Source organism: Halichoerus grypus, chromosome 7 (genome assembly GCF_964656455.1).
Source record: "Halichoerus grypus chromosome 7, mHalGry1.hap1.1, whole genome shotgun sequence".
In the NCBI taxonomy this organism is placed as follows: domain Eukaryota; kingdom Metazoa; phylum Chordata; class Mammalia; order Carnivora; family Phocidae; genus Halichoerus; species Halichoerus grypus.
In genome coordinates this window covers 150,674,365-150,690,858 of record NC_135718.1, presented here as the reverse complement: position 1 = coordinate 150,690,858, position 16,494 = coordinate 150,674,365, and the positions used below count along the sequence as shown (strand labels likewise).

General features: G+C 46.7%; 2 protein-coding genes across 7 annotated transcripts; one reads left to right on the top strand and one right to left on the bottom strand.

The window, feature by feature from the left end:
- Positions 1–91: 91 nt before the first annotated feature.
- On the bottom strand, positions 92–13,102 carry PFDN2 (prefoldin subunit 2). Its single transcript, XM_036078907.2, has 4 exons — positions 12,958–13,102; positions 1,316–1,404; positions 1,079–1,202; positions 92–393 (listed from the first exon to the last, which is right to left on the bottom strand). Exons 1-4 carry the CDS (start codon positions 13,030–13,032, stop codon positions 217–219), a joined length of 465 nt encoding a protein of 154 aa, XP_035934800.2. The 5' UTR covers positions 13,033–13,102; the 3' UTR covers positions 92–216.
- NIT1 (nitrilase 1) lies at positions 13,059–16,308 on the top strand. 6 transcript variants are annotated; one of them, XM_036078890.2, is made up of 7 exons: positions 13,059–13,190; positions 13,790–13,888; positions 14,135–14,389; positions 14,519–14,622; positions 14,839–14,972; positions 15,135–15,260; positions 15,763–16,308. In XM_036078890.2, coding segments are annotated over exons 1-7 (987 nt in total). In that variant the 5' UTR covers positions 13,059–13,188; the 3' UTR covers positions 16,030–16,308. The 6 variants fall into 6 exon arrangements, with proteins under 6 accessions (XP_035934783.2, XP_035934787.1, XP_035934781.2 ...); XM_036078894.2 differs by having other exon boundaries at positions 13,093–13,190; positions 13,854–13,888; XM_036078888.2 differs by having other exon boundaries at positions 13,102–13,221.
- The last annotated feature ends 186 nt before the right edge of the window (positions 16,309–16,494 follow it).

Sequence of the window (16,494 nt, the reverse complement as noted above, 5' to 3'; positions counted from 1 at the left end):
TGGAACCAAACCCCACAAGTCATAGGCTTTCCATGCCTCATGCAGATCCCACCCCTAATATTGGGAGAAAGCTTCAGGCTAGAGCTAAGCATTCTGACCAAAACATTTAATTAACAAAAAAATATTACAATAGCAGAGAAAATAATAATAATAACAATAAAGAGAAATTAGAAGAAGTGGGAGTCAGGGTAGAAAAAAATGCAAAGGCCTTGGTCCCTAGGAGACCAACACTCCGGCTGAGCTGGACTTAGCCCCAGCCCCTTCTGAGTTCTCCTTGGCTGCTGGTTTCTCATCTTCCCCCATGAGACGAATGTTGTGCTTTTCCCGGAATTCATTTAATTCTCTTCCCTTTGCCTGAAGCTGCTGTGTGAGTGTCTCAATGATCTTCTGTATCTAGAGAGCAAGTGACAGGGATTACATGAGGCTTTCAGGACTCCCTTCCCCTGCCTGATACGGACTATGGCTGGGGATGTGATGGAGGGATGACACCTCTAGCCTCACCAAGTATTGACAGGAGAGCCCAGCCACTAAAAGTATGCCTTTCTCAAACACAATGATTTATAAACTTTAATGTACGTAAGAACCACTTGGGCTGTTTGTTTTTAACATGCTACTCCACGGGGCGCCTGGCTGGCTCAGTCGGTAGAGCATGCGACTCTTAATCTCAGGGTTGTGGGTTCAAGCCCCAAGCCGGACGCCGAGATTACTTAAAAAAAAAAAAAAAAAAAAAGCCACTCCACAGGCCCCACCTCCAACTGTTCTGAATCAATGGGTCCGGGAAGCTGCATTTTAAATCAGTCCTCCAGGTGACCTGGATGCAGGTATCCGTGGACTACACTGTGAGAAACACGGCTCTCCCTGCCCCCTCTCCCCTAGATGGGCCAGGTCACAGAGCGCAGGGAAAAAGGCTGGCAGCCCGCAACTACTCCTGTCTGAGTCTAGACTTAACAGAGCATAAACAGCACAGGCTAACAGGCTTTTTATGCTGTCTTCAACATGGGTGCCTACCCACCAGCCTACACCCCGGCCCCCCTCCCGCACCTCAGCTGCCCAGAGCTTCTCGGGGATCCCTGCTCACCTGCTCCTTGTTGTTCTCCAGGGCAGGCAGCACCTCTTTGACCGTCCGCTCCACCAGCACACCTCCAACCATGCGGTAGCACTTGCGGGCCTCATCCACCTCCTTCAGCGTGTCAATCACGAGGCTGCGGCAGGAGGACAAGGCGCAGCTGAGAGTTTGGCCCCACCGACCGCACCCGGCCCTCACAAAATGGCCCGGCCAACGCTCCTTCTGTTTGCTGCTCCCCAACCTCCTCACCTGTGCTCGTTCAGCTCCATCTCCAGCTCAGCTGCTTTGGACGCCAGACCCCGCTGTTCCTGCCGAAGGCGGTTGAAGCCAGCAATCACCTTAGAAGACGAGAAAGACTTAAGTGAGAGAGGAGACGGTGGACATGGCAGAGGCTCCAGAAACAACACAGGAGGGCAAGCTCTGGACACCTACCTTGGAAAAGGAGCGGAACCCACGTTTGTGATTTCTACCTTTAGTCTGTCAGGACTTCCACTCACGCAACACTTACGGAGAGCCTACGTAGCGTGTGAGAACTGTGCCCGGCCCTCCTGCGGCTTCCGCGTGGGGAGGGACAGGCACGGGTACTACGGGGGGGGGGGGGCGGTGCTCAGACTTGCAGGGAGAGAGAGCTGTCCGCAAAGGCTTTGTAGTGGGTAACTCTCATTTGGGTCTGCCCAGCATTCCTCCCACAGGGAAACTGCCCTTCCTGAGCTCAGTAGGCTGCTTGCGGGGCTACTATTCACAGGACCCATGCTCCCTGACCACGGGGGCAGCGACCTGTTCTATACCAGAGTCTCTGTACAGGAACTGATTTTGGGGAAAAGACAAAGAGGTCCAGAAGACAGTGGAAGCCAAGACAACTAGCTGTCCTGCACAGATGATCCTCGGTCCCTCTTCCTGAAATCCCCAAAGCTGCCCTAGTTCTTGAACTTGGTGTGACCCAGTTCTTGAATCTTTCTTTTCATTGTGTTCAATTCTCTGAACGACCCACTCTCCTTCCAAAACACTACTTAAAAAGAAACCAAAAAAAAAGTTGGCCAGAGTCCGTTTCTGTAGCCTAGAAACCCTAACATAGGCTTGCGGAGACACACTGCCATCGCTGAGGCCTGAAGGATGAGAAACTGGGGGAGGATGGGGTGCAAGAGATGCGTAAGAAGTAACGTATGTAAAGGCCCAGAGGAATGATTACTACCAGCTCCTTGTTCCCCAGAAACGGAGCAGGGAATTAACACTTCGTGAAAACCAGACTGGGTACTACTGTCACCACCCCCGTGACTTTCAGTACAGGGCTGAGGACTGTGTGTGGAGAGAAACATCAGATGAAAGGTAGAAAAGGTAATGAGGACAGAAAATTGTGGGGGTGAGTGGGGTAGGAGAAAAAAAAAAAAAAGAAAACCTGGGACCCAGGGACAAAAGACTGGGTTTTCAGGTTTTGTCTCCGCCACATACTGGCTCTATGGCCTCAGACATTTAACCGTATGGTTCTCAACCCTGGCTACACATCAGAATCCCCAGGGTAGCGTGAACAGTGGCATCTCAGAACAATTACACAATCACTGGGTGAGGCCCAGGCATCAGTATTTATTTCTTTCTTAAGATTTTATTTATTTTTAGAGAGAGAGAGAGAATGTGCATGCACGTGGGGGAGAAGCAGAGGGAGAGAGAGAATCCCAAGCAGACTCGCACTGAGCCCAGAGCCTGGGGCTCGATCTCATGACCCTGAGATCATGACCTGAGCCAAAATCAAGAGTGAGACAAGTGGGACACTTAACCCTGAGCCACCCAAATGCCCCAGGCCTCAGTATTTTTAAAAGCTCTCCCACATAATTCTATTAGTGCAGCCAGAACTGAGAACCACGGGGTTACTCTCTTTGAGCCTTAGTTCCCTCACGTGTGAAACACACAGGGAACCTACTCTATTGAGCTGTTGTATCCTGTGAACCAGTTAGTATGAAAGGACTCTGTAAGCAGGAGAGTACATTAACTACTATCTCGGCCTTCTCTCCAAACCCACACGGCCTCCCCTCCGGCCCCTCCTGTTCAGCGGAGAGCAGTGAGCCCACCCACTCAAACTACTGCTGAAGCTCTCACTCCCATTCACATCATGTCCAGTCTCACTGCCACTAATGAACAACCACCTCAACCTTACTAGGATCTTTTATCTCTAGCTCTCTCTGCAAGGCTCATCGACAGCTAGTAAGATCCTTTCTTTTTTTTAAGATTTTATTTATTTATTTGACAGAGAGAGACACAGTGAGAGAGGGAACACAAGCAGGGGGAGTGGGAGAGGGAGAAGCAGGCTTCCCGCGGAGCAGGGAGCCCGATGCGGGACTCGATCCCAAGACCCTGGGATTATGACCTGAGCCGAAGGCAGACGCCTAACGACTGAGCCACCCAGGTGCCCCCAGCTAGTAAGATCCTAACGGCTGACCTGTGCCACCCCTACATCCCTCTACTGCTCAAAAAGCCAAGGAACAGGTCTGGCTAGGACCCTGCCACTTGAGCAGCGGGCTGCCTTCTCCAGGCCCCCACCCATCCATCTCCGTCCACTCCGTCCACTCGTTCCAACAGATGCCTTGAAAATCTAACTCGTCTATAAGCTGTTCTTCCTTCGCCTCCACTGCGTATACCAAACTATTCCATTTATAGTTAGCTTTTTCTCCAATGTCAGTGTTACAGATCAAAATAATTTCACCTAAGGGGCGCCTGGGTGGCTCAGTCGTTGGGTGTCTGCCTTCGGCTCAGGTCATGATCCCAGGGTCCTGGGATCGAGCCCCACATCGGGCTCCCTGCTCAGCGGGAAGCCTGCTTCTCCCTCTCCCACTCCCCCTGCTTGTGTTCCCTCTCTCGCTGTGTCTCTGTCAAATAAATAAACAAAAAATCTTAAAAAAAAAACAATAATAATTTCACCTAAGAAAATTCAGTAACTAAACCAGATTCTAGATGCTCTCCTAGCACCCAAATGACCCACTCTTCTAGATGTATGTTGTTAAATACACCAATGAAATCAGCTTAAGAGTCTAAAATTTCTGAGGCCTGAACTTATTTTCCTTAGTAATTAGTAAGAATCTACTTTTCAACCACCAATTTAACACAACTAAAGGCAAAAAAGAGATTTTTTTTTTTAATTCCAATTTTTCTTCAAACATTCTTGTTAATAAACAACCCCTATCTCCTCCTGGTCCAGTTTATGAACTTGTAATCAAATGTCAAACTAGAATAAATCTATTTAAATGTATGAGTTACCCACGGTTATTATGGAAAATTTCAGCCACTGGTGTACTTAAAGAAAATGACATCTCAGCAGCTAACCGTAACCTAACTGGAAATTAGATGTAAAATAAACTGATATTAACCTGCCATCTCTGAGGTCTGCCACATAATGAAGACAGAAAGGCTGTGATCTATTCTCACATTCTTCCTGTTAAAATACAACTTTTCTAATGGTCTTCTCCCTTATGGCTAGAATTAAATTTCCTTCTCTTTCCCTCATTCCCTGTTCTCCTAAAGTTGTCTGGTATAAGCAGGGACGGCCAGGTCAGTGTTGATTCTCTCAGCCCTACTAAAATCATCATCTTACATGTAAACATCCCTCCTGAAAAAGAATCCAATTAAATTAAAATACCAGCTGTTTATTCTATTCAAAAGTAACTGCAATCCTGGTAACTATACAGAGCTCTTTACATTCTCATAATTGGCACATACAAACAATTTTACACAGGACATGGTTTTCTTCCCTCCCCCCACCCCAGCTTTACTGAGATATGACATATGACATTGTGTAAGTTTAAGGTATACAACATTATGACTTGATATATGTACATATTGTGAAATGATTACCAAAATAAAATCAGTTAACACATTCCATATGTTAACCCCTTCTATGTGCTCACATATAAATACGCATCATGTCTGGGTGGTTCAGTCAGTTAAGTGTCTGACTCTTGATTTTGGCTCAGGTCACGATCTCAGGGTCATAAGATGGAGCCCCACGTCAGGCTCTGAGCTGAGTGTGGAACCTGCTTAGGATTCTCTCTCCCTATCCCTCTGCCCCTTCCCCTCACTCAAGTGTATGCGGCACTCTCTCTGTCTCTCAAAAAAATAATAATAATAATAAAGCATATCGGGGCACCTGGGGGGCTCAGTCGGTTAAGCGTCTGCCTTCGGCTGAGGTCATGATCCCAGGGGCCTGAGATCAAGTCCCGCATCGAGCCCTCCATCGGCCTCCATGCTCTGCAGGGAGCCTGCTTCTCCCTCTAACCCTACTTGTGCCCTCTCACTCTCTCTCTCTGTTAAATAAATAAATAAAATCTTTAAAAAAAATTAAAAATAAGGGACGCCTGGGTGGCTCAGTCGTTAAGCGTCTGCCTTCGGCTCAGGTCATGATCCCAGGGTCCTGGGATCGAGCCCCACATCGGGCTCCCTGCTCTGCGGGAAGCCTGCTTCTCTCTCTCCCACTCCCCCTGCTTGTGTTCCCTCTCTTGCTGTGTCTCTCTCTGTCAAATAAATAAATAAAATCTTTAAAAAAAAAAAAAAAAAATTAAAAATAAAATAAAGCATATCAATTCCTTAAATTTTTTTTAAAGATTTTATTTATTTGAGAGAGAGCGAGAGACAGCAAAAGTGGAGGGGGAGCGGTAAAGGGAGAGGGAGAAGCAGACTCCCAGCTGAGCAGGGAGCCCGATGCGGGACTCGATCCCAGGACCCCAGGATCATGACCTGAGCTGAAGGCAGATGCTTAACCAACTGAGCCACCCAGGCACCCTCCTTAAATTTTGATAGAAAATTATTCCAGGGGCGCCTGGGTGGCTCAGTTGGTTAAGCGACTGCCTTCGGCTCAGGTCATGATCCTGAAGTCCCTGGATGGAGTCCCGCATCGGGCTCCCTGCTCGGCAGGGAGCCTGCTTCTCCCTCTGACCCTCCCCCCTCTCATGTGCTCTCTCTCTCTCTCATTCTGTCTCAAATAAATAAATAAAATCTTTAAAAAAAAAAAAAAGAAAATTATTCCAATTTTATTGCGTTCCTAATTTTCAACCATGCAGCCTGCCTTCTAATCTTTATCGTTATCTTCTTTGAAATTTTAAATATGCAAATGCAATCTCTTTTTAAATACCTATTTTTTCCACAGTCCTACAGTAAAACACCTTCCTCCCACAGTTTGTAAGTAAAAGAACACTACTATATGCCAAGCACTCTGCTACTCTTTATCTCATTTAATTCTAAAATAAAAACACATTTTAAGACATGTACTTCACTTTATAGATCAGTAGAGCAAGGCTGGTGGGTGTGCATGTGTGTGTGTGAAAATAACACAGTGAACCAGTACTTCTACCCAGGTTTGTTGAACTCTAAGAATCCAGTTCCTACTGATGTATTATTACTGGCTTGTCATGTATCACCTCTCATTAAGGTCAAACTAGGGGGTGGCCCCTGGCTGGCTCAGTCAGAAAAGCGTGCAACTCTTGATCTCAGGGTTGTGAGTTCCAGTCCCACGTTGGGTGTAGAGATTACTTAAAAAAGAAAGTCTTAAAAAAAAAAAAGTCAGGGGCGCCCGATGACTCAGTTGGTTAAGTGGCTGACTTCGGCTCAGGTCATGATCCTCAGGACCCATCAGGCTCTGTGCTCAGTGGGGAGTCTGCTTTTCCCTCTCCCTTTGCTGCTCCCCCTGCTCATGCTCTCTCTCAATAAATAAATAAAATCTTCAAAAAAAAAAAAAAAAGTCAAACTATTTCCGATGATTTATTTTCCCGTTTCCTTCCTTCTTTTTTTTTTTGTTGTTGTTGTTTATTTAATCAATACCACATAGTGTTGATAACTTCAGGAAAAATCTATAATCATTACCTTTACCTCCGAAATGTCCTTTGGTCTTCTTACCTACATGATGTTTAGTCTTACTGGGTTCAGTGAAAAATAGAACAATAGGTCAAGAATTATGACTAGATGCATCTGGAAAAGCATTTTCTGGGGTGTCACTCACTAAGTATCTTCTTTTCAGTTTAGTGCCCCCTTTCCTGACAAACATACTCAACTATCAAGAAAATGTCTTTGACCAGGGGCACCTGAGTGGCTCAGTCAGTTAAGAGTCTCCCTTTGGCTCAGGTCATGATCTCGGGGTCCTAGGATCAAGCCCCACGTCATCAGGCTCCCTGCTCAGTTGGGAGTCTGCTTGTCCCTCTCCCTCTGCCCCTCCTCCCTGCTTGTGTGTGTTAACGCTCTCTCTCTAATAAATAAATAAAATCTTTTTTAAAAAAAGAAAGACAAAAGAAAACGTCATTGACCTTACTACTCCAACAAATAACAGTTCTCAGCCCTTCTCTTCATCTTCTATTTTAGGACTAGTCTGTACTCACTGCTTCTACTTCCCCACCTCCCATTCACTCCCAACCCACTTTAAATTGCCTTCTATCTATACTAGTTATTAAATTATTATTACTTATTAAACTACCCTCTCAAAAATCATGAATGGCCTCCTACCGAATTCAACAATTTTTTCTCAATTTTCACTCTGCTTCTTCAAACTCTCTTCCTTTAAGTAGCAACACGGTAGGGTGGAAAGAGCCCAAACTTCTGAGTCTGACATGGGTTCATGTCCTAGTATTGCTCTTTACTTGCTATAATGACCGAGTTACTTAACTTTTCTCTTGGTCTCCTCATTTATAAAATGGAATTCATATACCATACGGAAGGGTTTCTAAACATCAGCACTGATATTCTGGGCAGGAAAATACTTTTTTACAGGGGGCTGTCCTGTGCGTGGTAGGAGATTTAGCAACCTCTCTGCTTCTACCCACTAAAAGCCAGTAGCAGCTCCTACTTGTGACAACCAAAAATGTCTCCAGGCATCGCCAAATTTCTCCTGGGGTGAAATCACAGCAGGCTGAGAACCACAGCCTCAGGGTAACAACGAGAACGAAACTGAGGGAATATGTCCAGTGCCCAATACAAGGAAGGTTCTCTTCTCTCTTCTACCTTCCAGGACCCTTTGGTTCATTGGTTCTCCTACCTCTCTTAACACTTCTTTCCTCTTCCTGAAGTTCTTCCTCTCACCCCCACAGTGGAGACAGGATCTAAGATTCTTTCCATAGTACTTCTCCCTTTATTACCTAGACTATTTCAATTCGTATCTTAGCTACTTCTATGGCTTCAACAATTGCCTTTATTCTACTGCCTGCAAACCCAGGCCTTCTCAGAAATTCTAGACCCATACTTCCAAGTTAGAGGAAGGAGCTCTGAAGTCGGTCAGAAATGATTCCAGTCTAACCATGAGCAAGTTATCTCTTTTTTGAATCTTTTCTTCACCAATAACATAAAGATGATAACTGTCTCCTAGGGTATTGTGAAGATCAGTTAGTTACATCAAGGACTTAGGACAATATCCAGTATATAACAGGTTGTCAATAAATAGCTATTAGTACAGAACATTTCCACTTAAATATCCTACGGATACCTTAAACTCAGGTCATCTGAAGCGGAATTGATCATCTTTTTTTTTTTTTTTTTAAAGATTTTATTCATTTATTTGAGAGAGAGAGAATGAGAGAGAGCACATGAGAGGGGGGAGGGTCAGAGGGAGAAGCAGACTCCCTGCCGAGCAGGTAGCCCGATGCGGGACTCGATCCAGGGACTCCAGGATCATGACCTGAGCCGAAGGCAGTCGCTTAACCGACTGAGCCACCCAGGCGCCCCGGAATTGATCATCTTTTACCCCGTTTGAAACTGTTCCTTTTCTTGTCTCCATTTCTTTCTTTCTTTTTTTTTTTGAAAAGATTTTATTTATTCATTTAAGAGAGACAGAGACACAGAGAGAGCCGGGGCAGAGGGAGAAGCAGGCTCCCTGTGGAGCAGAGAGCCCAATGCGGGACTTGATCCTAGGACCCTGGGGATCACGGCCTGAGCCAAAGGCAGATGCTTAACCGACTTAGCCACCCAGGCACCCGTCTCCCCTATTTCTGCTAATGACACCACTCTAGCCCTCCAGGTAGGAAACCCTGGTTTCATCTTTGAACACACCCTTATCCCAACAACTGCCAAATTTACTGCACCTACTTCAGCAATTTTTCTTAAGCTCTCTGACATCACCCTAGTCCAAGCCTTCATTACCCACGGAGTCCGAACTACTCTTGTAGTCTTCTAAATTATCTCCCTATTTTTGGGCTCTCCAAATTCATCCTATACACTGCTGGTAATTTAATTTTCCTAACACTTGGATGACATAGAAAAATGTTCATGATATATTAGACTTAAAACAAAGACTACAGGGGCACATGGATGGCTGTCGGTTAACTGTCTGCCCTTGGCTCAGGTCACGATCCCAGGGTCCTGGGATCGAGCCCTGCATTAGGCTCCCTGCTCAGCAAGGAACCTGCTTCTCCCTCTGCCCTTCCCCCCTACTCACGCTCTCTCACTCTCTCGCTCACCTCTTTCTCCAATAAATAAAACCTTTAAAAAACAAAACACAGATTACAAAAGTATACATTGTATAATACTAATATTATAAAGTATATAAATACTTTTTTATAGTATTTGTCATGTCCTCCCTTTCCATCTACACAACATACAAAAATATAAAGGAGGGGGAGAAACCTCCTTTGGAGTATTATCAAAGGATATATTCCAAAATGGTAATAGTAGTTATCTTTGGAAACTAGGATCATGGGCAATTTATTTTTTATTTTGTACTTTTTCCTGTGTTTTCTACATTTCCACAATGAACATGTCTTGTTTTATGTAAAAGAAAAATAACAACAGCATACTATACATCCTTCTGTGACTCCCTCACTGCTTACATTAAAAAGTTCCAGATTTATAGACACTGGAGAAGGTATGTGCTATGGTGAGCACTGTGAATTGTGTAAGACTGATGAATCACAGACCTGTACCTCTGAAACAAATAATACATTATATGTTAAAAAAAAAAAAAGAGAGATAGTAGGAAGGGAAAAATGAAGGGGGGGAATCGGAGGGGGAGAAGAACCATGAGAGACTATGGACTCTGAGAAACAAACTGAGGGTTTTAGAGGGGAGGGGGGTGGGGGGATGGGTTAGCCTGGTGATGGGTATTAAAGAGGGCACGTATTGAATGGAGCACTGGGTGCTATATGCAAACAATGAATCATGGAACACTACATCAAAAACTAATGATGTCATGTATGGTGACTAACATAATAAAATTTTTTTTAAAAAGTTCCAAATTCTTTGCCATGCAAAGACTCAGCTTGCTTTAAGCACCACATCTTTCTTATACCTCATGATTTAGCTAAACTGACCAGTCACTGCACTTCATGTCAGCCTGTGCTTTCCTAGTCTAGCTCTCCTCTTCTTATCCTATTCCCTATATCCTATTTCCATTACCACTGTTCCAATCTATCCATTCCTTCAGGCTCAGTTCAAATATCTTTAATATGATCATGTATACATGGAAAAATATGTCTGTCTGATTCTCAAATCACCCACTCAATTGAAAGCCCTGCTCTTCAAGTTACTGACTTTGGGTAAGTTAACTAAAGTCTCTGAAACGCAAATATCCTTACCTATAAAGGGAGAACAATATAACCTGCTCCAAATAGCAGTAATTAAATAACAGAGGAAAAAACGAGTACCTAGTACAATGTGTTACTTCCTTCCATCTTGTATATAAGGGACATATGTAGCTCACATTTGCAGGAGTGATAAATCATATATATATATATATTTTTTTTTTTTTAATTTTTTAAAGTAATCTCTAGGCCCAACACGGGTCTTGAACTCACCACTCTCAGATCAAGAACCACATGTTCTACCTACTGAGCCAGCCAGGCACCCCAATAAATCTAATATTTTTTACCCAGTGTTCTCTCTGGAACACAAAGGCCACATATTGTTAAGCAAGAACAGCCTCAGAACTCAATTACCACAACTGCTCAGTTTCTTTTGAGGGCTTCTTCTCTTTCTCCATAACCCCTTAGATATTGGTTCCACCCTTGTTCTGCTTCTTTTTTCACTTTCTGTACAAACCCTAGATGATTTGGCCCATAACCATGACTTTGTCTACCATCCATAAGCTTATAATTCTCTAATCCGTATCTCTGACTCAGATTTCTGTAACTCAAGATTTATAAGTCAAACCGACTATTAAAAATGTCTCTACTTGAACATCCTACAAGAAACCCAAACTCAAAACCCCCAAATAAACTTATTCCCCAGCTCCCCGCCCTCGACATTTCCTATCTTCCTACATTCCCTATGACACCAGCATCTATCAAAGACAGAAATCTGAGAAACATCCTAGATTCCTATCCCTTTTTCTTCACATTGAAGGCTTGTATTCCATCCCACACTCTAAGTCTACCTGCACCCTAAACATGCCAGGCAGGTTCATGCCTCAGTGCTTTTAAGCATATGAGTCCCTCTACCTAGGAAATTCTTCATTTCCTTCTTGCTTGACTGATTTCTCTCTCATCCTTTAGAACTGAATTGAAGGATTATGTCTTCCAGAAAAAACAACAAACATACTATATTCCAGTCACTGTGCAAAAACACTTTGCATGCACTTCTTGTCTAATAATCAAGAGTGATGAGGTATGCACCACTATATTTTTACAGGAGGGCAAGGTGAGAGAAGTAACTCACAGGAGGTCATCTACACATAATAAACAGTGGAAATGTGATTCAGGCACAGATCTGCCAAACGCCAGTGCACTTCTTCCGCTCTTAGCCACCCCCACTATACCACAGCTCCCCTTTCCCACCCACTCCTCAAATCCCATAACCTCCTGCTTAGTTAGAGGGTCCCTCTTCTAGCTACCATAAAGAGGGGCCTATGTGGAATATTGTACATCTTTACTGTTTGGTTTGTCTTTTCTCAAATGAGTCTGTGAGCGATCTTGAAAACAAGGTCATTTCATGTATCCGTTTTCCTGTACCAAGCAGAGGGCCTCAGCACATGGTAGAGCCTCAGAAAATATTAGGTTCCTTCTCCCTTCCCTTCCACCACAACGGCCCCCCGCCCCCACCTGGGGACTGAAACTATCCTTTCCCCCGCTCCGCAAAATCCCACAGCACTTTATAGCTATTAGGACACTCATCCTTTGCCTCATGTTAGCATTTTGTAGGTCTTATTTTACTATGAGCTCTTTGAAAAATCTTTATGCGGACACCTTTGCCTGTAGTAACTGTTCAACAAATAACTGATAAGTGAACCTGTAATTAAAAGAGCTGTTGTTTATGTTTCCTTTCTATTATGTAGATATCTTCCCACCTCTATTAATCACTAGCCCCATCATTAGCAAACTATGGCTCCCACGCCACAAAAGGCTTTCTGAGTTATTAATCAAACGTTTCCCGATGCTAGACACTGGGGGAAATGCAAACTCGGGTTAGAAAAGAGTTTCTGGCCGCTAAAGAAATCCAATCTAATAAGGACTTGCGAGTCAAAACAGTATGGAACACTAGACTCTTCAAGTATGTGAGTCACGTGGCTCTGCAGAGTGAGGGCGACTGTCAACGTCGTTTCAGGGTCACGTAACAGACCACACAACCAGCCCGTTGACTAATCCCCCGGGATTCGTTACGAGCTGCCCGGCCCAGCCTATCCTGTCTGAGGGTGCGGAGAAGTGGGGAAAGCGACGACCTATCTCCCCTCACAACCGTGCATCCTCCCACACGCTGCATTTCGGGGCTCTGGCCTCCTGCTGGCTCACCCAACACCCCAAGGGAGGCGTGGCCTTCACCTACCAACTGTCCTGCTCTCCCCCCCGGGGCTCGGCCAGCTTCTCCAAGGACCCTCCCCTCTCTGGGCGGCCTCGCAAAGGTGAGACCGGAGTGAGGCCTGCACCAGCCACAGGCTCCCCCCTCTCCTCGCATCGATTCTGGACTCGGCCCTGTTGCCCTCCTTCGGGTTCTCCGCTCCTCACCTGCTCTGCCGACACCGCCCCTTTCCCCGCGCCGCTGCCGCCGCTCTTGCCGGCACGACCGCTGCTCTCCGCCATCTTCGCCGCCTGCTCGGCTTCCGGCGTGCGCAGCTCCGCCCCGCCGTGCGTCACATCCGGCCTGCGAGTTACCGCCCACTCGCTCCGGGGCCTCTGCTTCCAGGCCGTTCTTCTCTCTTCGGTTCGGATCCTGCGGATGGTTTTGGCTATATCTTCATGTAGGACCTACTACCTATCCCGCCCGCCGCGGTGAATTCCACCTGCGGTGCTTTAACTTGTGCAACAGAGACACTGTCCCTGGGAGAGGTGGAAAGGACGGGTTAACCGGAGAGTAGGGACGCGGGTTGGGATCTGCGTGGGTGCCCGTGCCCTCTGCCCTCCACGGGGTGGTGGGGAACGAGGGAAGGTGAACTTCCGCTCCGAGATTCTGGGGTAAGGGGGAAACGTGCTTTGAGCAGTAAAGCTGAGCAGGTGCACGGTCAAGAAGAGAGGCTGGGAAAAGCAAGGAAGTTTCTTGGAGATGTCTTCTGAACCGCGGATACGTTCCGCTGGGGAAAAGGGCTTGCTTCAGTTTAGTATGCGATCCCTGGAAGTGGAGGTATTCAGGTGCCGAGCAAAGCCCTTTCCTCCGTCTTCCCACTTTATGATCTCTTCCTGTAGCCCATAATTACTTACACTAAAGAGTGTTTTAAAGACTTAGGGTGTTTTACTGGGAGGGCCCTGATTCAGCCAAACAGTATGAAGAGAGAAGTCAGAGAATCCTAGAAATATACTGCTTGAGGGAGCGGTTGGTGTCCTGATTTCTCACCTTCCTCAGGCTGGGCTTCATCGTCAGGCCTCCTCACCAGCTCCTGTCCTTTCTTTTGTGTCCTGGACTCCAGATACCTCGACTCTCAATACTTTGTGCACAGCCCAGGTAACGTGTTTTGCTCTGACCTCAGTGCCTGGCACTTAATAGATGCTCAAGAAATGTTTGTTAAATGAATAGATGGTGGGAAACACTGGGGTGCCAACCATCCACAGAACATTTCATCAGTGGGTGCCCTCAGGAGGAGAAATCAAAGGGCCATGCAGCCCTCCTGCCTCCCCATTTGAGACCTTTATCATTAAACTTCCATTTCCCCATGCTGGGAAATCTGAGTCCTGCCTGTGCCATCCACAGGCCCAGAGCCATGGCTATCTCCTCTTCTTCCTGGGAACTGCCGCTGGTGGCTGTGTGCCAGGTAACATCAACACCAGACAAGCAGGAGAACTTTAAAACATGCGCCGAGCTTGTTCGAGAGGCTGCCAGACTGGGTGCTTGCCTCGCTTTCCTGCCTGAGGCATTTGACTTCATTGCAAGGGACCCCGCAGAGACACTACGCCTGTCTGAGCCACTGGGTGGGAACCTTTTGGGAGAATATACCCAGCTTGCCAGGTATCGGGGAAAGGGGGAGGGAAAGGTAGTTTCTTTGTTGGGCAGTGTCCCCGAATTGGCAGATAGGAGGGTAGAACGTTGAGAAGAGTTGTCAGTGCTGTCTCCTCCCCTCTGCCTTCCTTCCCCCAGGGAATGTGGACTCTGGCTGTCCTTGGGTGGTTTCCATGAGCGAGGCCAAGACTGGGAGCAGACTCAGAAAATCTACAATTGTCATGTGCTTCTGGACAACAAGGGTGAGACTTCATAACTTTTTAGCCGTCTCTTTCCAGGCTCTTCTACCGAAACTAACATTCTCCAGAATTGGTTTTCAACTCCGTTTCCTTGGTCAGGAGTTTTCGGGGTGTTTGTGCTTCTGATCCTAGCTTATAAGCTAGCTCCCTGGGACCACAGGAACTAAGTTGGGCTTCTAGAGCACCAGCACTGAGTCTTCCTTCTCTCTCTTCCTCCAGGGTCAGTAGTGGCCACTTACAGGAAGACCCATCTGTGTGATGTGGAGATTCCAGGACAGGGGCCTATGCATGAGAGCAACTCTACCATTCCTGGGCCCAGTCTTGAGTCTCCGGTCAGCACACCAGTAGGCAAGGTGTGAGTTGTGAAAGGATGAGGTGGGGAAGAGAAACAAGAGGGAGAATAGATATACTCGAAGTAATAGAGGATAGAAAGCCCTAAGGAGTGGGGTAGGTGGTGGGTGTGACTAGATGCTATGACAAACAGGACAGGGGTGTTAAGCTGTTTTTCATTCCAGATTGGTCTAGCTATCTGCTATGATATGCGGTTTCCTGAACTCTCTCTGGCATTGGCTCAGGCTGGAGCAGAAATACTTACCTACCCTTCAGCTTTTGGATCTGTTACAGGCCCAGCCCACTGGGAGGTAAGAGGACCCCTGTTCAAAACATAAAGGCCTTCAGGGTGCCTGGGTGGCTCAGTCGGTTGAACATCCTAGTCTTGGTTTCGGCTCAGGTCATGATCTGGGGGTTGTGGAATCAAGCCCTTCGTTGGGCTCTGTGCTCAGCACGGAGACTGCTTGGGATTCTCTCTCCCTCTGCCCCTCCCACTTGTGCTCTCTCTCTGTCTCAAATAAACCAATCTTTAAAAACACACACACACACATACAAACATACAGGCCTTCTTTTAACTTCATTCTCCTCCCTTGGCCCTACTAGCTGAAGGATTTTCTTTCCCTCTCCACCTAGTGGGAAAATTCATTCCCTAGATTGTTGCCTCTCATTATGTTAAAGAATAATTAACATAGTAAATCATTCCCAGGCAATCATCAGAATGGTCACAGTGAGTAGACTGGCCTGTAATGTTCATCACCTATCAGTTTCCCACTAGACGCTACCTTAAGTGAGCGCACGTTTCCCCATCCCCAGGTGTTGCTGCGGGCCCGGGCCATTGAAACCCAGTGCTACGTAGTGGCTGCAGCACAGTGTGGGCGCCACCACGAGAAGAGAGCCAGCTATGGCCACAGCATGGTGGTGGATCCCTGGGGAACCGTGGTGGCCCGCTGTCCTGAAGGCCCAGGCCTCTGCCTCGCCCGAATCGACCTGCGTTATATGCGGCAGTTGCGCCAACACCTGCCCGTGTTCGAGCACCGCAGGCCTGACCTCTATGGCAGTCTGGGCCGCCCGCGGTCTTAAGACTTTGACTTCTGGGAGTTGAGACTCCCACTGTGAGCTGGCGTGGCTGGGACTTGAAGGCAGGGCCCAGGTGCGGCTCCCCTCACTTGGAGAACCTTGACTTTCTCGATGGAACACAGGCTCAGCTTCTTGGGAAAGAAGAAACTTTCACCTGAGCTCAGATTTCAGCTTCAGAAAGGTGGAATTTTATATAGTCACTGTTTATTTCATGAAAACTGAAGTTATGCTGAGGGCTGAGCAGCACTGGCATTGGAAAAAATATAATCATCATAAAGTCTGTGTCTGGGCATCTCCTTTGGGAGCTGAAAGGGGAGGTGGTGGTGTACCAGCTGGACTAGGCTCCAGCTCTAGGCCTCCTGGCTCATTCGACAAGCCTCCCTACCCAAATAAAAGTGCAACACTCAGTGCATGTCCCAGCCCCGCGCTCCGAAGCTTGGGAGTGGGAGTGGGATAGAGAATGGGGAA